The sequence below is a fragment of the Cibotium barometz genome, chromosome 27, assembly GCF_041138505.1.
Source record: "Cibotium barometz isolate CiBa-2024 chromosome 27, ASM4113850v1, whole genome shotgun sequence".
Classification (NCBI taxonomy): domain Eukaryota; kingdom Viridiplantae; phylum Streptophyta; class Polypodiopsida; order Cyatheales; family Cibotiaceae; genus Cibotium; species Cibotium barometz.
The window spans coordinates 37,231,092-37,257,120 of record NC_141072.1 but is presented as its reverse complement, the minus strand read 5'-3'; the positions used below and the strand labels follow the sequence as shown (position 1 = coordinate 37,257,120).

Below are 26,029 nucleotides of genomic sequence, written 5' to 3'. Positions count from 1 at the left end.
CGGTGATCTCCATGAGGAGATATATATGCAGCAGCCAGAGGGTTATGCAGTAAGTGGAAAGGAGAAGCTTGTATGCAAGCTGAAAAAGAGTCTTTATGGGCTCAAACAGGCACCAAGAGAATGGTATCATAAATTTGATACATTCATGAAATCTCAGAAATTCAGGAGAAGTGACATAGATCACTGCTTGTACACCAAGAAAGCTTTGGATGGCAGTCTATTGATTCTCATTTTGTATGTTGATGATATGTTGATTGCCGGGAAATCTCGTAAAGAGATGGATGCCTTGAAGAAGAGGCTGCATGAAACCTTTGATATGAAGGATTTGGGTGATGCAAATCACATTTTGGGTATGCGGATACTTCGGGACAGAAATCAGCATGTGTTGTATTTGTCTCAGAAGGAATACATTGGCAAAGTCTTGCAGAGGTTCAATATGGACGGGGGGAAGAAAGCTAGTACTCCTCTGCCTCCATATGTGAAACTCAGTGCTATGGACAGCCCACAGTCGGATAGTGACAGGGCTGATATGGCCAAGATTCCGTATGCTTCAGCTTGTGGCAGTCTCATGTATGCCATGGTTGCTACTAGGCCAGACATTGCATTTGCAGTGGGAGTGGTTTCTAGGTACATGGCCAACCCTGGCAAGAAGCATTGGGAAGCAGTGAAAGGTGTCATGAGATACCTGAAGGGCACACAGGATTTGTGCATTTGCTTTGGCAAACAGGATGCATTAGTGCATGGTTATACGGACTCGGATTATGCCGGTCATCCAGATAACCGGAAGTCTACTACCGGTTATGTATTTACATTCACAGGAGGTGCTGTGTCATGGATATCCAGGATGCAGAAGTGCACTGCCTTATCTACTACAGAGGCCGAGTATATTGCAGCCACAGAGGCTTGCAAGGAGGCATTATGGCTATCTCGGTTAGTGGTTGATTTGGGCTATACAGGGGATATTCCATTGTTGCATTGTGACAGTCAGAGTGCCATTCAGTTGGCAAAGAACCCTGTCTTTCATGCAAAGACAAAGCATGTGGATGTGAAGTATCACTTCATCAGAGAGGTGATAGAGAACAAGCAAATTCAGCTTGTTAAGATTCACACGGATGACAACCCGGCTGATCTGTTGACGAAGAGTTTGCCTCCGGAGCGGTTTGCTCATTGCAGACACTTGATGGGCATTGGATGAGGCCAGTTTCAGCCTTGATATGGCCTTGTATATTATCATGTACATGCTGATTTTTCTTTTCCTTTACTTAAGGGCACTTTGCCTTTAAGTGGGAGGTTGTTGGGGTAAAGGCGTTATGCCCACCCTTATAGTGTGTACAAGCCCATAAGTTATAGTACATAGTACACTTAGTACTTTTAATGTACTAAGTGCACTATGTGTACTAGTGCAATATACATGTGTGATAGGGGAGTCACACACTCATGCTTTTCATGAGTTGACTTATCCCCACAACTCTCTCTCTCTCTCTCCCTTGCTTCTCTGTGTATGTCTCCCATGAATGAACTCTAATCTAAACCCTAATTTCTGGTTTCTCCACATCATGGTGTATCCTGACAGTTCATTGGTACCCATCGTTCTCAATCCATTGAGAAACTCATACCAGAGTTTTGCTTCTACCATTAGCCTCATGATGAAGGGTAATCCAAATGCCCTAACATTTGATGAGTTGGTTTCAGTGCTCTTACAAGAAGAGCAATCAACGCAAGAAACTCTTGTGCCTAAGCAACACCGCAGTAAGCTTGATAACAAGACCATCAAATCTATTTTTGTGGAATATAGCCCGGAAAGCAAGGAGTATAGGCTTTGCCATCCAGCCACAAAGTGGATTTTGGTGAGCAAAGACATCGTTTTTGTGGAAAACTCACTTCATCCCATGCTTACATGCAAAAAACAGCAAGGGGTATGCCCACATGATTTGTTTGATACACTCCTACATTTGTACAATTTGGGTCAGCCATACGCAGAGCAATCAAGATCTCAGCAAAGTGCTATAATTCGGCCCCTAGCTGCAAATCAGTCCCCATTGGCGGAGATTCAGCTTGTTTTACAGCCCGCAGATCAGCCCATAGTTGAAGCTGTTGGACATCCATTTAGAAGTCCAGACGGGTGCCGAGATGTTTGTTGGATACATTATGTGATAGCAGAATGGAAGCTCCTTTGCATAGCATGACACGTGCAAGTTCTTACTATGCATCTACTTGTGTTCTAGAACATGCTCTCATTGCCATTTCATGCAATGAAAAAGAAAACATTTCCTTTGAGAAAGCATAGGAAGATGAACATTGGATGTGAGCCATGCACACTGAGTATGGCTCAATCCTTAAGAACGACACTTGGTATTTGGCTGATTTTCCTCATGGAAAGAAAGCCATTGGTAGAAAGTGGGTTTACAAGCTAAAGAAAAAGGCAACTGGTAGTGTTGACAGTTACAAGGCTAGGCTTCCTACAAAGGGTTATGCTCAGCAAAAGGGCATTGACTATAATGAAAACTTTTCTCCCATGTCACATATGACTACCATTAGATGTATCATCGCATTGGCAGCACACTGGTTGGCATACACATTAGTTGGATATCATGACTGCCATCTTGGCTCTCTCTCGTGAAACATTCGAAGCTTTCGGGGATTGATAAGCCATATTCATGTACGTGTTCACATCATCACTCCAGGGGGGGTTGCATCTAGGACCAGGCCGGGGCACTTTTTCCCTCTTTAGGTGGTTTTTTCCCCCCAACCGTGTGAACACCCTCTTATACACTTTTTAGGGTGTACTTGTACTCGGTACACATTTCATTATCAAGCAATCTACATTGAGTTGTGTGCTCTCTTCCCTCTCACACTTCTCTGCATCTCCACAAATGTGTGTGTGTGTGGGCACGTGCATTGCTGCTGCTGCATGGTCGTCATAGTCAGAAAGATGTCCTACTAATCTAACCTCCCGAAGTGCCGTCTCATCAGTGTCCTGATGATGGTGAAGCTCCATTAACTACAAGCCCAAACATCTCTGATCTCAATACTGCATCACTCATGAGAGGAGAACAAAACCATCTCAGAAGAGGCAATAAATCTCCTGTATATCTCATAGTAGACTGGGCATCTGCTTGCATAATGCTCCTCCACCTCAATCTCTCGTCCTCCAGATCCTACATACCCATGCCTCCCGTGGAGTGCCCTCAGATCTCCTAGACTCAATCCAAAGCCCATGGGAGGATACCCTCTACTGGCCAGTGGAAATCCTCATCACATGCAACGTGTATCCTCAGGTGGCCTCGATAAATCCATCCTCTAAAATCCTCAGGTGGTGCTCTATAAAAGTGGAGCTTTGTAGGAAGCTCGTGTGTGGACACGCATGTCCAACTCGTGTGATGCTGGGTCATGGGTCATGTCTAGGGGGATGATGCAATTGATCTCTTGCCAGGAGGAATCCAAGAATAAGAAGTAAAATATGTATGCAATATGGAAAGACTCTCCATCTTAAGGCCATGCATGTGAAACCAACTAACAATGTGTGAGTACCAGGACCTATTATGGCACTGGAGTATGTCTCTGATGTAGAGCTGGTGAGAGAAGGGTCTAGAAATCAGGCTCCGGAGACGTCTGTCTGTCTGTAGAATCTATGCCCTCTTTCATGATACCATGTGTGCGGTGGACAAAACTTGTCTACAATCCCCTGCTGTGGTCAGCAGGGGCTCACAAGGGCTGGTTGTCTTCTCAAAATGTTAGCTATCAGCAGGTGACAACCAATGAAATGATGGTCATTCCGGTGGCCCCTCTCTAAGCTCTTCTGTGACAGACAATGTCCTGTTCTGTAAAAATCTCTGACCCTCCAGGATCTAACTATAGTGTGCCATTACAATCAATTCCAGGCAGCTATCCATAGCGCTGGTATGGTCTCATAGACCCTGTTCCCCTATTTGAGGCACTTGTCCATCCCAATCAACACCCCATGAGACTAATGACACTAATATATGTGTGAGTGTCGTGGTGGGAGATGCATAGGGCATCCTCGATAAGAGGATTATCTGACACTAGCTATGTTCTTCTCGCCTCCTCTATCCCCTAATGGATCATTTTTGTATCTCGTGCTGAGAGAAAGAAGGGGGCATTAACTGGCACCACGAGTCTTTAAAACAAAAATCAACAAAACAGAAGTCTTGATCAAAGCCAAATCTGACCAGAAGTCACAAAAATATCAAGAAAAACAGCTGTTCCACATAATAATACAATGATCATAAAAAATAAATAGATTAATTAATTAATTAAGAAAAATGTGATGATTGTGGTAACGCCACCTTAGTATATTTTTTGGAGAAATGTGCAATAATATTTGTAGAACAAGTTCTTAAGGACAAAAGGACAAGCTCCTAGCTATAGCAGTTTAACGGCATTTGTTTTAAGAAATGTGCAATAATATTTGTAGAACAAGTTCTCACAAGCTCCTAGCTATCTACAGTTCAACAGCATTCTTTTAGACCTGCAAGTCAGTCACAGCAACTGCACTATCAGCAAGCAATGACAACTGAGACATCAGAGAGTTTCAACCTCCTATGACAAAGTGGTGAACAGAGACATCACCTTTTTATAGAAATCGTCATGCATGCATGATTCATGGTCATCAATGTTATCGAGAGGAGACTCACAACCAGCTCATTCTGTGGAATCCACATGCGGAAGAATGGGATGTGAGATAATGAATGCAAGATACTGGAAAACATCAAGGAGATGTAGTTCCTACTAGGAGTCTAGCGCCGCTTAGAGGGCTGCCTCAGAAGGGAGTTGACTAGAAAATCAATTTTAATACCTCATAGGAAGAGGGGAGAATACCCACGGGCCTCAAATTTCAAGGTTTCAGTGCCCTCCAAATGGTGGTTTATTCTTTCGACACCCTTCAAATTTAAGGCTTGAGCAGAGAGATACAACAGAAAATCGCAAAGCCCCATACACGCACACACACGCACACACTGCTAGCAAGGAGCAAGGGAAATAGTCATGTTGTCAAAAAAGGATAGGTTTGTGGTTGGGATTCATGCACTAAACAAGAAGTCCTTGCACTTTGTGGGCTGGTCGCCTGCAAGTAGTACTCCCAGGTGCACTTGGGGATGGGGGTAGAGGGTGGTGGTGTTAAACCTTACCAACAAGGTTGCGACATTCATCTCGATCTTGAAAGTTATCGAATTCAAAGAGATATCCTTCCTGCATGTTTTCAAAAAACAAACTGTTCTTCATTAGTAAAAGACAAGGATTGATGACACCCTCCCTCCCCTTTCCCCACCAAAAAAAAAAGCTTGCCATGCTTCTTGAGTCTTCTCACTGATGTTCCCTTCTGTTTTGAAACCACATAGCTCAAACTCTTATTGAAGTCACTGAAGTGAGATTATTAGACCCAAATCAGTTTCAGTTTACCAACAACTACTTCTCTTTCAAAATGAAGACACTAGAAACCAAACCATTGTTCTAGGTGCAAGAAGGGGGAAGTTGCATGCAGCTCTACAATGAACACTATACCCAGTTGTTTGTGGATGACTGGCATAGGCATGCCAATCACAAGATTCACGTGCTGACATTCCACAACTTGAGAATTTTACACATACTACCTCACTTGTGATAGCAAAGCCACTAGAGATATCCAATTGTTGCGTTCACATGACCAGGGCTCTCTATGGAAACCATTATCTGCACCACAAATGGCTGAAGGTTATCAACCATCAAAAGACTGGTTTCGAGCTCAATTTCTGCATGTTCTCAGCAAGCCCCTCCTCTTAAATCCCTTGTATGGTGCAGAAAACACCACTCTTAACAATGTACTCCATTCAGAGAGAGTAGGGCAACAGGTCAGGTAGAGAGACTACTGATCGATTCTCTTGTTTGATTCATAGACCCTCTATTCCACCAGACATCATTTGAGGTTGAGTTCCATGCATATATCCAGCATGCAAGAGTACAATGTCGCAAGAGAGCAGGGAGGATAGAAACAAAACACCTTTGTTATGCCTTGTCTGGCATAAGTAGAGGTTTCAAACGTTTTGATCCCCATGGGGGGAATTCCATAAGCCTTTATAGGTGTACAGAATATATTGCAAGGGCCAAGGGGTAGAGGTCAACAAGGGAAGGTAAAAGGTGGTCTATTTAGAGTCTTGTTGATATGTGAGAAACTTTAAAAAGAGTTACCAAACTACATTGGTGATCTTGAATATTACTGGCTTCTTTATCCTGTCTTTGTAAATAGGACTTGCACCGAGTACAAGGTGGTAAGTGCAGAGATTCATCATTAAGGTGGGCACAGTGTTGAGACACTCAAGAGTTTCATCTCTTGTGTGTCTCGGCCGCTTACACAAGGGACAGTAAGGGGATATAGCATTCAAATTTCAATTTAAAGACATGCATACCTTCATCTCCGCATCCATGAACATGTTCAACAGAGCCTTTTTAAACTTCGGAGTTTCTTTACTAGCTCGATGACCTGCACATTGACAAATATGCAGATTGAAAGCTATTAGAAGTTTATATCCACAACGTTTGTGTTTCAAGTCTAGAAATACTGACTATTTGAAAGTTTTCTTTAGTATAAATTGAACTACCACACAGAACACATTTAAAGAAAGGTGGACCCTCCACTTTTATAGTGTGACCTTTCCATATGTGTTGATTCATAACTCAATGCTTGTAAACTAGAAATTGAACTACCACACAAAACACGTTTAAAGAAAGGTGGACCCTCCAGTTTTATAGTATGACCTTTCCATATGTGTTGACTATACCTCAATGCTTTTATGCTAGATGGAGAGCAAGAGGTGTAAGAACTCCTCCCAAAGCCAAAGGATCATCAACCAACCGTAGGTCACGTCTACAACTACACCAAAGCCAGGGGCTAAAGTTCCACTCCCACAGGCCAAGCCAGTCAACTCTAGTGTCCCATACCACCAAAGCCTATCCTAAGGGACCCTCGGCAAGACCGCCTTTGATCCGCCATGTCCATGGCAGGAGTATGATTACTCTGATCTAGGCTCAGACCATTAACAATCAATAATAATAATAACCCATGGCCTCACTTATATAGTGATAACTATCTCCATAAATAACCATCCAATCATAAATAGCCAATTCACAAGGATTTATTAATAATTAACCCTAGCCACATGTATGTACTTGCTCTTCCCCTGATCTCTGGATCCCCTGACCCTACTAGATTAAGCCCTAACTAGTGTTTGACAACTAGGCTCATAGCCCCGTACTCATACAGAGTCCTTGGGTGCATAAAGTTACATGCTCACATGCACCCACTCGTAGCAATGTAGAGAGCCAATTTCTACACTTTTGTCCTAGAGGAGGAACACTGGATAAAGAATTCATTAATGCTAACCGGGAGTGGGGAGACCTCAAAACAAAAACGCTATTGATGCAATTAAGATTAACAAAATGGCAACAACAACAACAACATTCACAATGCCATGCAAGACTAGAAGTAAATGTATACACACTAGGAACAAATTACCCCCCCTCTCCTTTTGGCCGGCCCCAGATAATGACTTCATGAACAAGGAGTTCTTGTACATACAAGCTTTGAGAGTAACTCATGCCAAATTTCCAAATACACTTGCTCAAAATGAAAACAGTATTAAAACAATAATAATTTTGCTGATGTAGATAACCATAAGAGGTCTTCTTTAGGGTAATCCAACTCCGAGCTAGGACCCTCTTGGTGCACCTTGAGACAGACTTAGTGTCACGTGAACACCCGTGGCATGGCCTAAACCTCAGCATAAACAGCACAATCCCTGGTTAGGACAGCAATTAAGGCTTAGCATTAATAATGCATCACCATCAGCACCCTCATCAACATCAGCATCATCATCAGCATGTTAAGCATCATGGAGGGCACGGGAACCCAGTCGGCAGCCATAAGAAGGCTCTACACAGCAGTCGGCAGCCACATGGGTACTCAGGCACCCAGTCGGCCAGCACATGGGCAAAAGCATTAAAATCAGAGCAGCATTTATAATAACATTTGAAGTAATATCATGTGTCCACAGTAGGCCAATAGCAACACCATGGACCGACCAGCACCTCAAGAGCATATATAAGCATAAGCCAATCATTTGCAAAAAGCATTCATCATTCATCATTTGAAGAAGTCTACAAGTCAGTAATAGCATGTATAACGCCAAAGGTCACCCTATTGGGGTAGACCAAGGGCCCTTGAAGATGTACAATCATTCAGTCACCTTTTTTTTTTCCAACTGGCCTTAGGCCCAAGATCCTCCCGCAGTTACACCACCCGTAGGCGCTTAATTATCCGCCCGTGGGTGATGCCGCCGAGGAAGCACCAAGGGGGGTTTTGAACTTTGGACCCCTTGGTCCTAGGCAAACACCTTCACCACTTGAGCTATCATTCAATCACCTTTTTATACCATATAATAAAAGAAAACCTTGACACCAACTCTATCTCTCTATTCTTCTCTCTCCTATGTCTTAATCATGTTTATTCAACATCTTGTTCTTAATCAAGCTTAGGACTATGGATCATACAAGAGAGAGAGAGAGAGAGAGAGAGAAATGAAATGAAATGAAATGAAATGTTATATTAACGTCTTCAAAAGGCCATAATGACCTATGAGACCAAAAGTTACATCATGGTGGATCTGATACAATGTCTGGATAAAAAAACCCAGAAAATGAAAAATAAAGATGATACTACTGGCACCTAGAAAATGAAACTGGAACTGGAAGGTACACTATGGAGGTACCTCCATCTCATAATATGTGCCGCATCGGACACTGGCGGATCTCCTCAATATCCTCTGTGGTCAGCACCCTGACTGGGTGTCTCGCATGCCTCGCAAGAATAATCCGAATCTGCCGCTGCAACCTCCGTCTATGCTGGGATGCCCTCCTCCGTAGTCGTGGGCGTCTGGACCACCCAAGCTCAATCGCACGATCAATCAGTGTACCCCTGGTGTGGGCGGTATCCATGTCCTGCTGCTGCTGTGGTCCATCTGGCGCAGTGATGGCCGGACTAAAGAAGTCTGTAATGTGCCTCTGAGTCTGGCTCTCTGTGCGCCTAAGCAGGCTATCTCTATGTCTCCGCAGCTCAAGCAAGAACAATCCCAAACACCTCTGGTCCTGGTACCCCATGACTCTGGAAAGTGGTCCAAAACCCTCTCTGAATAAACAGTGGAAACGACCACGTATCTCATAGTATGCAGTACAATGGCATATATAATGCAGCTCTGTCTCTGGCTCCCCATGGCATACTCGGCATATCCTGGCCTCAGCTGGTATACCTCTATATCGGCCAATCTCAATCTCAAGCTGGTGTGAGGATGTGCGAATCTGACCAATAGCACATCGTACTGCATGAGACAAGTGTACATCCATGTAACTGGGTCTGATCACAAAACCATCTGCTGTGAGCTGAAGAAAATGCTCTCTGTAGAAAGCCATCTTCGTGCCCAGCTCCTCAGTCGGCTGTATCCATGTCCTCCTAATGTCCAGCTGAACTAAATCCTGACGGATGAGTCTGGTAATCTCTGTCCGTGTAAGAGTGAGAGAGGGTGCCTCCAGAGAATACTGGAAGGGAGGCAATCTGTCCATGCTAAAACCATGTGCCTGGAACCAAGATGTCATCTGTCCATACCAACAAGCCGTGTCTCCCTGTAAAGCTAACTGTCGGGAGGACTCCAGGGCGAGGCGTGCATATCTATCTCGGGGGAGATCCCACAAGCCATGTATGTAGGAGACTGATCTCGTAAGAGCCTCAATCACCAGAGGGGCAGCCGCCAGCTCTGCTCGAATAATCTCATGAGGTACCACAGCCTTGGCTCTAATAAGCCTAGCAATCATAGATACCAAAGGCCTCTCCATACCTCTCCACCCGCCTGCGCTGTGATGGCCCACTGGAGAGAGAGAGAGAGAGAGAGAGGGTGGCACACAACTCGATGTAGATTATGTAATAATGAAATGAGTCCAAAGTACAAAAGATAAGGACACCAAATAAGTGGATAAGAGGGTGTTCACATGCATGGGAAAAAACCTGTCCCGGCTGGTCATAAGTATATTCACACACATCACTACCATCATAAGTATGTTCACACACATCACTACCATATATATGACTACAAATTCCGCCTTGGAGTGATGATGTGAACATGTACAGGGATATGGTTGACCAATCCCCAATAGACAACAAGCCGAAAGCTTTGCGAAAAGCTTCAAGAGGAAGAATCTTCGTGAACAAATTGTTGTCATGTGTACAACTTATCCTCGCATCACCGTGTGCTTTTGCATGGCCCATTGCCTCAACAACCTTATCAAAGACATAGGGGCCTTGGATTGGGTTGCACCTGTCATTGAGGGTGCCAACAAAATAGTGACCTTTGTCCTCAACCATCACAGGGTGCAGCACGAGTTTTCCAAGAAGTCAAGCCTCTCTCTTCTTAAGTATTCCGAGACGAGGTTTGCATTCAACTTTCTCATGCTAGGCCGCTTGTGTACATGTAGCGGGGCATTGAGGGGACTCTTCCTCAGTGATGAGTTTGCACGCACTTCAGAGGCTTCCACGACGGTCGGCAAATTTTGCAGGGAAAGGGCGGATGATGCAGCATGGTGGGAGGAGGCCAAGGCGCTTGTGGAGATGGTGCAACCGATTATTGATCTCCTTAGGGTGGTGGATTCCACTCAACCATGCATTGGCAAAGTGTACGAGGCAATGGATCGCATGACAGAGAAGCTAAAAGCAATGTTCAAAGTCAAGCCTCACTATAAACAGGTCAACCGATTATTGATCTCCTTAGGGTGGTGGATTCCACTCAACCATGCATTGGCAAAGTGTACGAGGCAATGGATCGCATGACAGAGAAGCTAAAAGCAATGTTCAAAGTCAAGCCTCACTATAAACAGGTCAAATCCCTATGTTTGAAAAGGTGGCAAGCCTACCACTCTCCCCTCCATGCTGCTGCCTACATTGTTGATCCTGAGTTTCAAGGCAAAGGGCAACACAAGGACAAAGAGGTGAGCAAAGGCCTTCGACAAACCTTGGATCGCCTTTACACTAGTGAGGAGGATCGCCGCACAATCAAGGACCAATTGCAGATTTATAGAGAGAAGCGGGGGGCTTTTGGTTTGGCAGATGCACAGGCGGACCGCTTCAAGGTAGGGTCTGCACTTTGGTGGGAGGATTATGGTGCGGAAACTCCAAAGTTGCAGGAATTTGCTGTGCGCGTACTCTCACAGGCTTGCAGTAGCAGTTGCCTAGAGCAACTCTGGTCAGTTTATAGCCACATTGCCTCTAAGAAGAGGAACCGCCTTGGTGTACAGCGTGCAAATGATTTGGTGTTTGTCAGTGCCAACTTGCGAATGCTTTGCAAGGGCTTGACAAAGAAGGCAGATCCTTTCACCGAATGGGAGCAGGCACAGCAGGACCCACATCTCTCTGATCAGCAGAGGGCCGAGATTTTAGAGGAGCTTGAGGTTGTGCCCGAGGCATTGTCCCCCCCACCTCCCCCTCCCCTCCCACTTGAGGACCAGCCTATGGAGGACTTCACCGAGGAGGTCACGATTGATCTTCACCCTTTTCAGCCTCTTGCCTAGTCTCTTGAGTCTTGTATCTTGGCACTTAGTCATATTGCCTTGAGTGTACACCCTCCTTGGGCCTTTCATTATGCCATTTGGCATTTTTGTTTAGATTGATCATTGTACACTCACTTTTGTTTATCACGCCATCGGCGCCCCATTATAGTTTTTTGCTAATACGACTATGCATTTCTCCTCTTTTTGGTGCAATTTTGTGCTTAATGTCTTGGTTTCTAAGTGTAAATCAAGTGTGTTAAAAAAAATTGCAAAAAAACAATCGTTTTCAGATTGCCGTTTTTTCCACCGTCCCCGGGACGGCCTTTTGTCCCGTTCCCGTCCCGTTCCCCGTCCCCGTCCCCGTTCCCCGTTCCCCGTCCCATGTTTCTATGCTAGAGAAGCTAAGACTCCCAAGGCTACGCCCCAACTCCTCCCCGGCAGAGCACTCCACTCCTAAGAATGTGGCCGTGTAAATAACATCTTTCTTTCTTTCTTTTCTCTTTCTCAAACTGGATACTTAGAGGACATGGAGTTCACCTAGTCATCCACTGCGGACGAAGATGGCCTTCTACAGAGTCCACCTCCTATGCCTAACAAAGGATGGTTTCATCACCCACCCACACTACATGGGCACACCTATCTTTTGGGGTGAGATGTGCAATCGGCTAGATCCGCACCTTGTCCCACCAGCTTAGAGTGGAGACTGCCAGACATGGGCCCAAGGTGGCCGCACCAAAGGACAGGATATGCCAGCTCTCTCACACAGAGCCCGAGACAGACGATCATTGCATACGCCGATGCCCTGTATATTATGAGATTCGGGGAAAGTTCCATTGCCTCTTTCGAGCTAGGTTCGGACCACCTTCCAGGATCATGGACTTCTCGGAACAAGGATGCCTGGGACTTTTTCTTCTGGAGATCTGCACACACACGGAGTCCTTAGTGAGATCTAGATCAGTTGTACTTGCTCGAGGACTAGCACAGAGAGGTCTCACCGACTTCTTCCATACCAACACTCCGAGGGCCGATCCACCTACCATACCCGGACCACAGGCTAGTGTAGGAGCTCGGCCGAGAGGTGTGACACTCGACAGAGCCACTGAGTTATGTAGAGCTGGCCGCCCCAGATCCCATGGCCCTTGCCCACAGCCACGCCACCACCACAGGAGGATCCATCCATCATCTCCCATCATCGTAGGACCTTCTCGCGCCAGCCACCTTGAGCACCATGTCACAATGGCCCATGAGGGATGTATTAGGGTGATATGAGAGCTCTCTGCTCATGTACCTAGATCAGATTTTACAGTTCTAGATTTCTATTATCTTTCTTTATTACTATTTTGTACCCGGGATGATGTACCCCATGGATATGATGTAACCCTTTTGGTCTCATAGGCCAAAAAGAAGCAAGAAAGAATGGCAAATGGGCAATATACAGAGGAGGACAAGCAATCATTAAAGAATTCCGTACCCCACCCCCCTCAAGAGCAAATCCATCCATGGATGAAATATAGCTATTTTTATTTTGAACCTCAATTTCGAACTAGATGCAATAGAACCCATTGTAATTTAAACTCTTAAGAGTCTTAAGAGTTCATTTTGAGTTATTTTTTTTTCAGTTTTATGCCTCTTTGGCATCGATACCCAGAGTGGAATGTAAATGGATGTATTTGATCTATCCCATAGGTCGGATTCGGCCTCCCGTGGACGTTAGTATAACTTTCTTTCTTTCTTTCTTTCTCCCCCAAAAAAAATTATCTTTGTTCCTTTTATTGCTTGAAATGGAGTAACATCGTTGGTCTCATGGAGTAACATCGTTGGTCTTATGCATTAATAAGATACTTTCCTTCTCTCTCAAAAAAAAAAATCATGTACCTTTTATTGCTTGAAAATGGACATCAAGATTTTGAGCTACCTTCGGATCATTTGATTTCCATTGAAATTTATTTTGGCTCTGTAACAAAACTCAATAAATCATCTCTCTCTATCTCTCTCTCTCTCTCCCTCCCTCCCTCCCTCCCTCCCTCCCTCCCTCCCTCAATCTCTCTCTCTCTCTCTCTCTCTCTCTCTCTCTCTCTCTCTCTCTCTCTCTCTCTCACCCCAGTGAGATAGCTATATTTATGTTTTCATTTTGTTTTATTTTCCATTCCATGATGAGATATGCCATGGACATTATTGTATCACTTTGGTCTCATAGGCCCATTGGGTCTTCAGTAGACGCGTAATATCTCTCTCTCTCTCTCTCTCTAGCAGTAGTGCTCTATCCATCACACCCCCCCACTAGCTCAGTACTCTCATACTTTATTTCATGTTCATTTTGTCCTTTTTTTTTCTGGACATCCAGAAGACATTGATAGTTGTACATTGATTTGTCTCATAGGTCGAGTTCGGCCTCTAGTAGACGTTAATACAACTCTCTCTCTCTCTCTCTCTCTCTCTCTCTCTCTCTCTCTCTCTCTCTCTCTCTCTCATTTGGACTTTTGAAGCCCCCCTCCCTGCTCGCGCCGCACGCTGGTGGTCTCTCTCTCTTCACGCCCCCCTCCACCCTTGCTGTGCTGCGCCTGTTCGTACCCACCCACCGATGCTGCCCTGCTTGCGCTGCGCGCCGATGGTCTCTCTCTCTTCGTGCCCCCCTACGCCCTTGCTGAGCTGCACCTGTTCGTACCCACATGCCCGTGCTACAGTGCTGCACCTGTTCGTACCCACATGCCCGTGCTGCTGTGTGGCGCCCGCATTCCTGTGCTCACCGCCTGAGTACATTGTGTAGTGTATTGTGTGTCCGCCCTTGCTCAGGCCCCCAAGGCAGCAACTAGGGGGAAATAGCCTGGTGTCACTTTTAGTGGCCCACGCTTTACCATGCTTCCCGCAGCACATGCCAGAGTGACGTGGCTTGGATTTATGGCATGTGAATGCCCAGTAGACGCGAATGATGCATACTTGTTTGTTAACTAGCTTCTGTCTAGTTTTTGCAGAAGGTAAGTATGCATTTATTATATCTAACACATGTGACAGGCCATGAAGATGTACCATCAAGAACAAGGACATCGGTCAAAGAAAAAAAGGCATTGAGATGTTGCCAGATGAGCAGATAACAACATAGACACAAGGAAAGACCACATGCACAAGCTTGCTAGATGAGGCTAGTACCTGTAAACATATGGAGGTACATGATGTACTTGGAACACATCGATATACATGGAACATATGGATGTGCTACGAACACTTGCAATCTGTAGTTGAGGACAACTACGATATAAGAGGGAGGAAATGTAACTATTTGGCCCTCCTAGCTCTATTTCACATGATGAAACCCTTGCTTGGACACCAGATAGGTGGAAGAAGACATGGGGACAAGGTCCATAAGGTTTGATTAGAAAAATAGTCAAAAAGTAGCAAAAAGTCAAATAGGGTTGACCGCGAGCCAAGAGCACTCTTGAAAAGAGGAGATTGAGCCAGACCAAAAAGCTAAAAGCTGCTTTTTTGAAAAGCAACTCCAAGGTCAAAAAGCAAGGCCCTGAAGCTAGAAAAGCAAAACAATAACTTTTGACTAAAGTTAAGTAATATTTTCCTATTAAAAAGACCAAAAGCAAAGTAAAAGGCAAAAGCAAAGCAAAAGCATCACTTTTCGGCAAAAAGCAAGGCCTCCCCAAGTATAAAAGAGCCTCTCTTGAGCATCAAGTTGAAGAAGAACCTCTTCATCGCATTGCCATCTTTGTTGAAGCGTGGAGATCATCTTCTACATCATCATCTACTTGATCATGAACCAAATCATGGAGTTTTTCATCACTCCCCGCTGATTCATAGCACCCCATCAATCGCAGTGCCACATCGTCATTTGTCCGTACCGTTGTACAGATCCGTACAACCATACAAACATGTATGGACTGAAAATTCAGAAACCCTTAAAATTTTAGAAACCCTAAAACTGCTCCAAAAACCCTAGAATTTATTTTTTGGAGGTTTTTATTGCCCAAAAACCATTAAAATAGGTTTTATATCAGTTTTCTTGCCATAAAGAGCTTTTCCATGGTTTTCTTCATCGACAAGGCTGTAGGAGTTGTGGAGATTACTCATGGGATGAGTTAGACTTATATCTGGAGTTGGACTTGGATCTGGACTTAGATCTAGACTTGGATATGGACTTGGACTTAGATATGAATTTGGACTTGGACTTGGACTAGAACTTGGACTTGGATTCGGATATTTGGACTAGAACTTGAATTTGGACTTGGACTTGGACTTGAATTTGGATTTGGACTCGGACTTGGACTAGAACTTGGATTTCGACTTGCACTTGGATTTGAATCTAGACTTGGACTAGAACTTGGATTGGAACTTGGACTTGGCTAGAACTTGGATTGGAACTTGGACTTGGATTTGGATTGAGAGTTCTCTAGCCTTGAAGATGAATGCTGGGCCTTGCCCAGCATACATGACTTTCTTTCTTTATTTCTTTCTCCCTGTAGATGCATTCAGGGATCCCTGCCACCTGTCAACAACAAATCCAAGACATACTCAAGTACTCCAGAGACATGGACCACAAGAGGTGAACTTTATCACAACTCTACGTTCTCACATCGAGAAGGATGGTACTATTATTAGATGACGACACCACATGGCTGGTTGGGTTGATCACATTCTACGTGCAAACCCATGAGTCCTATTCTTTGGATAGCTAGTTTTTTTTCTTTGGGTCTATGGTAAACGTAAAGAAATCTCCCTCTCTCTCCCTCTCCCTCTCTTACACACACACACACAATATTAACAAAGACACAGTATTTTCCACTCAGTATCATCTCGGAGTCTTACAATTCTGTTCTTTTAACTGTAAGACAATCAGTTTATTGTACTTTTTAGTTTCATTTAGTTGTTCTCTTTGATGAGACACCAACTTCAGATGTACTCTCAGTTTTGGTTCCATAGGCCATTATTGGCCTGTTACAGACGTTAATATATCATTTTATTTCTCTCTCTCTCTCTCTCACACACACACACACAATTTTAACAAAGACTCACCAGCATGAGAACGCCCGGAATGCCAGGACCTTTTGGAGTTGTTAGGAATTTGGCTCTTACTGTCAGCGTGGTGCCATCCATGACGAGAACTTGACCTCAGCTATCAGGGGCCTGTTGCAAGATCGATCGCCATATACGTTTTTTTAATTTGTTTTCAAAAACGGAGGAATTTTACCTAAAAGCTCATCGCTTCTGTGGTGCTGGTTTTTAATAAGAAATAGTAAAATTAGACTTTAAAAACCTTTTTCTGCCCAAGTGATGTTCAAGAGAGCTAAAGTTAAATTTTTTTTTTTGTAGCGCTGGCTGCTTGCAAGTTGCGATCCGAGAGAGAGAGAGAGAGAGAGAAAGGGGAGGAGATATGGCCTCGGCAAAAACGAAAATATTTTTTAAGAAATGCCTTTATAGGCATTAAGCAAGATTATCTATACAAGATTAAGCAATCAATGTGGCGGGTCGAGTACACCGTACCTAAAAGTATAAATAAATATATATTAGTGGCCACTACGCACTTAATCGTAGAGACAAGAAGCTTCTTCGCTGATTCTCAAAGTTGTATTTAAAAAAAACAAATATGTTTTTTTTCAAGGAAATGGCTATTTATATTAAGAGATTAAAGAAGAGTTACATATTAAAGATCGGGATTGGGAAGATATTTTTGATGAGATAAAGTTGCGGTAGTAAACTCACGATAGTAAACTTGGGACAGTAAACTTGCAATAGCAAACTCAGGGACCGATGGTGAGGGTTAAATCAGGATCGCAACGCCACTTTTTGACCGTTGAATGAAGTAAACTCGGGGCATTAAACTCAAGAATAAAATTACGGGTAAACTCAAGGGTAGTAAGCTTGCTTAAAGTCGGGTTGGGATTGGGACTTAAAAAAAATTTGGGAAAAAATTATATGTGCAAAAGGTGATTTAAAGCTAGGTCCCATGTAGTATGACTAAAGTATTTAACCACTACACTATAGTTTCTAGCAAGTACCCATTGCTACTTTTGGGTTCTGATTTACATGGCACACCACTTTTAAGGCCGATCCGACACTCGAAAAGTGGCATCATGATCTTGATTTAATCCCCACTGTCGATCCCCAAGTTTAATATCCCAAGTTCACCACCCCAAGTTTACTTGATTGGATAGCCGAATCATTCCCTACCTTTTGATCCCTCCTGGAAGGGATCTTAAAGACCCCATGCCATTTAGTGCCGTGGGTTACCTTGTGTGATGGGACATCACACCCGTCACTCACAAGGAGGGGATCTTGAAGACCCCTTGCCATTTAGTGTCGTGGGTTGCCTTGTGACAAGACGTCACACCCGTTTTTTGGCAATTTGATTGTAAAATATAGCCACTTATTTTCATTGATAATCAAAAAATAAGGTAAATTGTGAAAAAACAAGCATTATTTCTACTAAACCCGTCATTTTGAATGGTGGCCTAGCCAATCAAAAATCATCCCACTTATAAGTGTTGCATTGAAATACCATACATGCTTTGCACCTCAAGGGGCTAGGAGTATTATTCATGCAACGATCAACCTCACCCGTCTTCAACAACAACGGGTAGGAGCGTATCCCTCCTCGAACCTCCAAACTGCATGCTTGAGCCTCCAGAAAATTTACCCCCATTCTTACCATGCTGCCACCACGTAGTAGCCCCGTGAAACTCATTCTTAAGATAATACATAGATGTGTCATATTTAGTATTCATGTAGTGTGTGTGCGACAAGATGTTTTCCACACATGGTGAAGAACCTTCCTATAACTAAACTAAGGTGCAAAATACTCCCTTTTTTCACACTCTATTAATTCATGTTCTGAAATTCACGCATAGAGGGAAAGTAGCCCTCTATTAATTCATGTTCTGAAATTCACGCATGGAGGGAGAGTAGCCCTCCCTCCACGTGGCCAAAGGAGGCGGCTTGAAATTAAAAAAGGAAAAAAAAAGTGCTTTTCCCTCCATTTCAAATTCGAGCGAGGTGGAGAAGCGTGAACTTCACACTCTAACACCGGGTCACCATCGCGGATCCAATCTAGTCTCACAACCTCAGCATGATTACATTGTCTGTCCTCCATCTGTTGCTCCAGCTCCAGTCTTCTACACCATGGTTGCTTGTTGGGTCCAGTTCCATGTCTGCTCACTAGCTCAGGTGTTCTCAGCACTCTTGTAACGTTCGTCACCAGCTCCACATCTGCTCATCGCCAGCTCCATGTGTTCTCAGCTCTCTTGCAATGCCAGCTCAAGCACAGAGGGAGAGTAGCCACCCTGTTGGTTGTTTGCGTAGGTGGACGGCCCTCCCATCACCCCCGACAGTGCCCCCCCTCTCCTTCGCCTCCTCGAGCTCCTCAAACGCCTTCGCCTCCTCCATTTGCTTCACCACTCAAGGTGTTTTATTTTGCTCAAGGTCGTTTTTTAAATATTATATATATGTGTGTGTGTGTGTGTATATATATATATATAATGTATGGAGAGTGTATAATCATTTGTTTTATTTTAAATAAAAGATATATATATATATATATTGTAAGATAACCGCCCATCCCATCACCAGGGATAAGGAGGCATCTCACTCGATAAGATCATGCCAACCCATTGTGAAAGCTATCTCATCAGTGCCTCTCCTGGACGATCCGATTTATAAGCAATATTCACAAGGTTGGGGGTCCTACCGAAATATGTCAAGGATCTCTTTTCAGTTTTTTGTCTCTTGTAAGGAAACACCCAACTCATCAGGTCCACCCAACCACCCGCTTCCCAGTGACTAGAACTGTTCATCTATGAGGTTTACCTAAATTACTATGCACATTGTTTCACTAATACAAGTTATAACATGATTCATTTAATTATCCTTATGCACATGTTCCTTTATCCCTTAATGAATACATTCTTTTCCAATCAAGTCAGCCTACACACAGAAAGAAATTCATCATAAGAACAATTGTAATTTCAAACCCTCAACTTCCCGAGTTTCATCCATCTCCAATCCCTCGGCTCACCGAGTCACAAAATAGTCTAGAGCTTATAACTGTCTTGGCAAAAAATCACTCGTATAGTAGAACGATAAGTGTCCCCTTCACCCTCTTCTTGCTATGGAAGACCTTTCCAGCTCAGTCTTGTAACTACTAGAAAGAACCCTCGCCCCGCCTCGTGGTGGGTTACCCAATGAAGGCGGTTGCCCGATCTCTACATATTTCTAAAGTCAGTTGCCCCGGGTGGGGAGTACTCAGTTGCCCTAGACCGATCACTAAACAGATCACATCGGAATGGTTTCCCCAAACCGATCTCGTCGAAGTGGTTTCCCTAGGGGAAGTTCCCTAGTTCACAAACTCATTATCATAATTATCCGCACTCTGAGACCATGCTTGTCACCATGAAAATAAATAACTCCAGATATGGCAAACACCTTTCTATAAGAAGAACAGTCACTTGTCTATAATAAACAATCCTAATTTTTAACCAATGGCTAACAATTAAGGTCTTGTCCTAGTACTCAAGATAACAAAGCCATTCTCAAACTAAATCCTAGGCCTTGGGAAATCACATAGGCCTTAGTACAAATTAACTGTCGGCAGATGGAATCAAATTCTATCTTATGGTGGTCAAGCCAACTAGGGATAATTAGTCACAATCCAAGACGATTAACGAGGGTGGAAACCTCATTTTATATCACTCAGTCAATCAACTTAAGTCCCTACTTTTCAAAAACAAAATCAATTTACGATGACTTCAAGTAGTGAAATAAAAAGGTTTTGAGTTAAGATTGACTTACTTGGTGTTCCGAATAGAAATGAAGACAGCTAGCTTGGAAGCAAATAGTAGTAGCACATTTTCCTTTATACATTGTCTTGGTGTGGTCTATCTTTTTCCTTGTCTTTTCACATCATTCCATCTCGTACTTGCAATATGAATTCATTTCTCGATCCTTGGATTTTCATAACATACCTTTAGCCTGGTTGTATACTTGCGTCTTGTTGGTCTTGGACAAAAGCAAGTTGTACATGTATTGCTGTTGTCAATAATAAGGGCATCATGGTGGTGTGCGAAGCTTCTAGATGTATAGCAATTATAGCAGAGGTCAAAGATGTCACCACCAGCATTGTGGGTGAATGTGTGCTCCTCCCAGACAAATCTTACAAATGTAGCCCAACATGATGATGGGTGCATTTCAAGAGTCACACACATGGATGCCAACATCAAGCAAGTAGTGGAGGGTGATGTACTCATCGAGCTCTAAGAAGCCACTAGAATCCACATCCAAGAATCTAAATAGCTTGGGGACAAGGCCTATTTGACAGGCATCATAATTATCATATCCTTAGATGAACTCTAGAAGAGAGATCCAACCGTCTTGGCTCTCATCCAACTCGAAGAAGCCCACCCATATGGTTGCCTTGGCACTCGGGGCCAACCTATTGTAGTGGAGGGTGATACTCTCATCGAGCTCTAAGAAGCCACTAGAATCCACATCCAAGAATCTAAATAGCTTGGGGACAAGGCCTATTTGACAGGCATCATAATTATCATATCCTTAGATGAACTCTAGAAGAGAGATCCAACCGTCTTGGCTCTCATCCAACTCGAAGAAGCCCACCCATATGGTTTGCCTTGGCACTCGGGGCCAACCTATTGTAGTGGAGGTGGGCAGTCTTTTGCAAAAGCAAACAATGGCGAAGCCAATGTTATTCAGGGTTACCTATTGCCAAGCTAGTAGAAGGGTTGGAGAAGAACCATGCCCAAACATATAGAAACTAAGGTGGCATCTCTGTTTCTCTCTCTCTAAAGAAAGGTCAAATAAGAACAAGTAAAGAGTACCGAAAACCACACCTAAGGTGGCATGTGTATGTTTAACCTATTGAGAGAAGAGGAGGTGATGAGAGGGTGCATGAGGGAGAGGGAGTCACAAAGGGTAAGGCTGGCAAGGGGTTCGCTAAAGGGGAGGGAGAGGCTGCAAGGGTCGAGAAAAGAGGAGAGCACATGAAGGGTGGTGAGAGGGTGGTTGGGAGAGGAAATTAGAGAAGCCGTAGAGAGAAGGGGTGAGAGATGGTAAGGGCTGGCTGTGGCAAGGAGATGAGGGAAGCCTTAGAGAGAGACGGGGTGAGATATAGCACATGGGGTGGTGAGGGGGCTGTCGGAGGGGAGGAGTGAGTGGTTGATGAGGGGTTCGCCAGAAGGGGGATCGAGTGGTTGTTGTTGGAGGGTTGGCTAGCAAGAAGCTGTAGAGAGATGGGATTGTGTCTATCTCGCTGACAAGAGAGGGGAATGAGTGAAGGTGGAAAAAGGGAGTGAGGCATTACTGCTGTTGATGGAAGGTGAGTGAGAGAGAGGGAGAGGTTACGAGTTGGCGAAGAGAGAAGGGAGCAAGAGAGAGGGGGTGAGTGCTAGTGAGGGTGGTGAGGGGCTACATGGGAGAAAAACAAAAGGGATCGACAAAAGCTATAGGGGGTGTTGCAGCTAGCGAGGGGGTGAGAGGGTGATTGGTGAGAAGCCGTAGAGGGGGGGGGGGGTTGAGAGATTTTGAAGAGAGGCGGGCTTTGGTGCTTTATAGGAGCACAAGGGGGGGGGAGCGTGTATGCAAGGAGATGAAAGACTGCCATCATGGCTGGCCGATGAGGAGGAGAAGATAAGGAGGGTTGAATCGTTCTCTGCAGCCTCTAGAAAACAACGAGGAGGGGGGTGGTCGACAAAACGATGATGAGGAGGGAGTAGCGCTAGCCGCCGCCACCTCCTTTTACAATTTAAAAATTAAACTTGAACGACAAAACGACGAGGCTTGAGATGGGTAAGAATTTCACCACCTTTCTCTACAATTCCCAATCAAATTGCACCTTGTAAAGAGATGGGTTTTCCTTTCCAAGTCTAAAAAACATCCTTGATCTCAACCTCGCACCCACGCAACTTAAAATTGGGGTTCTCGGGCACGTGAAGATTGCCAGGGGCCAAAGCACTGTGATTCTCGATTTGACGGTTCATAACTTGTTGCCAATGTGCCCTTCTATGGTGGAGGGGAGAGCACCTTAAGGTTCTATATGATCTTGCACACCATTGTGGGAGGAAATACTCATATTGAAATGCCCATGGGGTGAGAAAGACATTGGGCTATTCGAGAGACATAGTGGTGGGAGGTACCGTGGTAAGGCAGAATGGCAATAACAACATTAGGTGTGGAGGTGGTGGTTGTGATATCTCCCAAGGCTCGTTCAGACAAAGAGGGAGCGTCACACAAGCAAGCTACAAAACTGGGGATTTTACATATATATCGAGAGAGAGTGTGTGTAAAATGATTTTGGGTTTTTCAAATAAAAAATGACTTATTTTGTTTATATATATATATATATATATATATATATAGAGAGAGAGAGAGAGAGAGAGAGAGAGAGAGTAGAATTATTTTAGGTTTTTTAAATAAAAAATGATTTATTTTGTTATATATATATATGTGTGTGTGTGTGTGTGTGTGTGTGTGTGTATATAGAGAGAGAGAGAGAGAGTAGAATGATTTTGGGTTTTTTAAATAAAAAATGATTTGTATCGTTAAAAAAAAGATAAATAGATAGATATATATATATATATATATATATATATATATATATATATATAAAGAGAGAGGGAGAGAGAGAGAGAGAGAGAGAGAGAGAGAGAGTGTGTGTGTGTGTGTGTGTAGAATACAATAAGAAGGGAGAGTATTAGAAAAATTCCCTCTTATGTATTGGATAAAAGAAAGGGAGGGATTTTGTCTATTCTCCATGAACTCTCGCCCATACAAGGTATACATGCAGCTACTTGGCCGTAGGCATCTTCATGCACTTTAAGCCACTCATTAGGAGGGATGACACATGAGTGTGGTTTTGTGGAGCACAGTTATGGGCAAGTGAGAAGAAGATGAGTTGTGGACAAGTTCTTGCCAAATATTGTTGTAAACATGGGCGTGTGTCTCTTCCTTCATTCACTGAACCACCCGAGTCATTAAGGTCTCTTTTGATTGGTAGTGACACTACAAGTAAAAATTTTCAGGTAAACATTAGGGCTTATAATAGTGTGTTGATTTTTGCATCATTGGGTGCACAAATAGATGACTCTCTCTTTCGCAATAGTAATTTCTATACTTTCAAGGTGCATGGGAGTGTTTATCATCGGATTGGGTTGTTGGTCCCCAATGATATGTACAATCCTAAGCCACAGTTTGCACAGTTGTATATGTTTAATACTGAGCACGAATTACAAAATTGACTAGGTGTCATGAATGGATTGGAATACACGACCTCGGAAGCACTTCAATCCATGATGCACACTTTTGATCCATTTGCACAAGCTTTTAAGTATGTGGGAAGAATGTTGATTGACAATCCGGGTTTGGAAATTGAAAATGATTATATGTGAGACGAAATCCACATCTAGGTAGTACTTGATGCCAACAGCTTTCGAGATTGCTAACATCATGATAAGTCAAGGTGACGATCATAATGTTGGTCGTCATGATATTTTATTGTATACTCAAGAAGGAGCATGCAAACACATCTCTAACGTGCATAGGTGTTACATGCCTCTTTTGTATGTTATGTTATTTCCACGAGGGGAGGACAGATGGTACTTGAAAATCCCTTATACTGACCATAAACCTAATAAGACTGTCCAAGACTATGATAGATTAGTATGTGTTGAATTGCCTAACAAGAAAATGTTTCCTGCTCTTCCATGATGTCATGTTGCATTCCAATATCCATGGGCCCTATATACCATTTACTGCAAGTGCAATTTGAATGGATAAAGGGAAATGCACAAGGGACTATCCACAAGCTTTTACACAAGAGACTATTGTGGATGAGAGTGGTTACCCTATGTATATGCGTCGAAATGATGGAAGAACTGTGGCAGCAGTGAGAATGTGTAATGTTAATAATAGATGGGTTGTGCTATATAACCCTTATCTTTTAGTCACGTATAATGCTCATGTAAATGTGGAAATATGCTCAACAATAGCAGCAATAAAATATCTTTACAAGTACATATACAAGGGGCATAAGCGTAGTCGATGAGACTGAGAGATATTTGGATGCACGTTACGTCTCTGCATCAGAGGCTTGTTGGAGACTCTTTGAGTATGATTTACACAATGAGAAGCCTGATGTGCAACGGTTATAGGTACACTTAGATGGAGGTCATAATGTTATCTTCAGAAATGATGATAGTATTGCAGATTATTTTCACAGGGAAAATGTAGGCAAGACTACTTTGGCTGAATGGTTTACCTGTAATCAACAATATCTTGAAACAAACAATACATTGTATAGTGATTTCCCTCAACAATGGGTATGGAACTCTAGGTTGAAGAAATGGACCAAAAGAAAGATTAGAAACACTTTAGGATGCATGTACTTTGTAGCTCCTTCGACAGGTGAGGCATACTATTTTCGCCTACTTCTTACAATATGTAAAGGATCTAAGTCATTTGAAGATTTGTGTTCGCTCAATGGTCACATCTATCCTTCCTTCAAGGCAGCTTGCATTGCCAGAGGGATACTAGAAGATGATTCTGAATGGGTTGCATGTATGGAGGAAGCATCATCCATGCAAAATGCCTTGTAGTTGAGATGTCTTTTTGGTACTATATTGCTATTTTGTGAGCCTTTTTGTCTAGGAATATTGTGGGAGAGATTTTGAGAAGAAATGATAGAAGGTTTTCTATGCCAGTTATTGAGAAGCAGGGGTCAGTTCAATAATTCACTGAAACTCAAGTGCTGCTACATTTAGAAGAAATTCTTCATACTCAGACATGGACATTGGTAGATCTTGAAGGAATGCCTGAACTAAATAGAACTAATTTAGATGTCTTGGGTGAAAGTAGATTGCTTTTGTAAGAGAGAGCTTTTGATATTGTCGAACAATCTAACCTGTCAAGTGCTATGGAGTCAACATTAACAGATAGCCAGCGTATTGCTTTCGATGTTGTAATGCATGCAATTGTGATAGATGCCGATAGTATTTTTTTCCTAGATGGTCCGGGGGGATCGGGCAAGACCTATTTTTATAATTGCTTGCTTGCACGATTACATAGATAAGGGCATGTTGCTTGCACGATTACATGGATAAGGGCATGTTGCTCTAACCACTGCATCATCAGGTATTGCTTCTCTACTCTTGGTGAATGGACGTACTGCACATTCTAGATTCAAGATACCTCTGGAGCTAAACAATTCTTCAACTTGCAAAGTCCCTATACATGGACAACTTGCAAAGGTTTTGAGAGTTTGTAAGCTCATTATTTGGGATGAGGCTCCAATGATTCATCGTTATGCTTTTGAAGCATTGGATAGGAGCTTTACACAAGATGTGTTATTCTCAGATAAACCATTTGGTTGTATTAATGGGGGGAGATTTTAGACAAATCTTGCCTGTTATTATGAAGGGAAGATGTGAGGATATTGTTTATGCAGCAT

The 26,029-nt window shown here is 43.4% G+C and overlaps 1 protein-coding gene across 5 annotated transcripts in view; it reads right to left on the bottom strand.

The window, feature by feature from the left end:
- The window catches only part of LOC147623352 (general transcription and DNA repair factor IIH subunit TFB1-1-like), a 111,664-nt gene extending 94,551 nt beyond the window's left edge, over nucleotides 1-17,113 (bottom strand). For 2 of the 5 annotated variants that reach the window (XR_015269375.1, XM_086821502.1), the window contains exons 1-5: nucleotides 16,838-17,113; nucleotides 16,597-16,707; nucleotides 13,456-13,534; nucleotides 6,402-6,475; nucleotides 5,148-5,208 (exon numbers count right to left, since the gene is read on the bottom strand). Coding sequence is in view for 3 of the 5 variants with exons in the window: in XM_086821502.1 (XP_086677628.1) it covers nucleotides 5,148-5,208; nucleotides 6,402-6,475; nucleotides 13,456-13,534; nucleotides 16,597-16,677 (295 nt within the window). In the remaining 2 variants the exon portion in view is untranslated. Of the gene's footprint in view, nucleotides 1-4,590; nucleotides 4,655-5,147; nucleotides 5,209-6,401; nucleotides 6,476-13,455; nucleotides 13,535-16,596 lie in introns of those variants that run through there. The other 3 variants (XM_086821503.1, XM_086821501.1, XM_086821504.1) reach the window with 3 other exon arrangements.
- Between the last annotated feature and the right edge of the window lie 8,916 nt (nucleotides 17,114-26,029).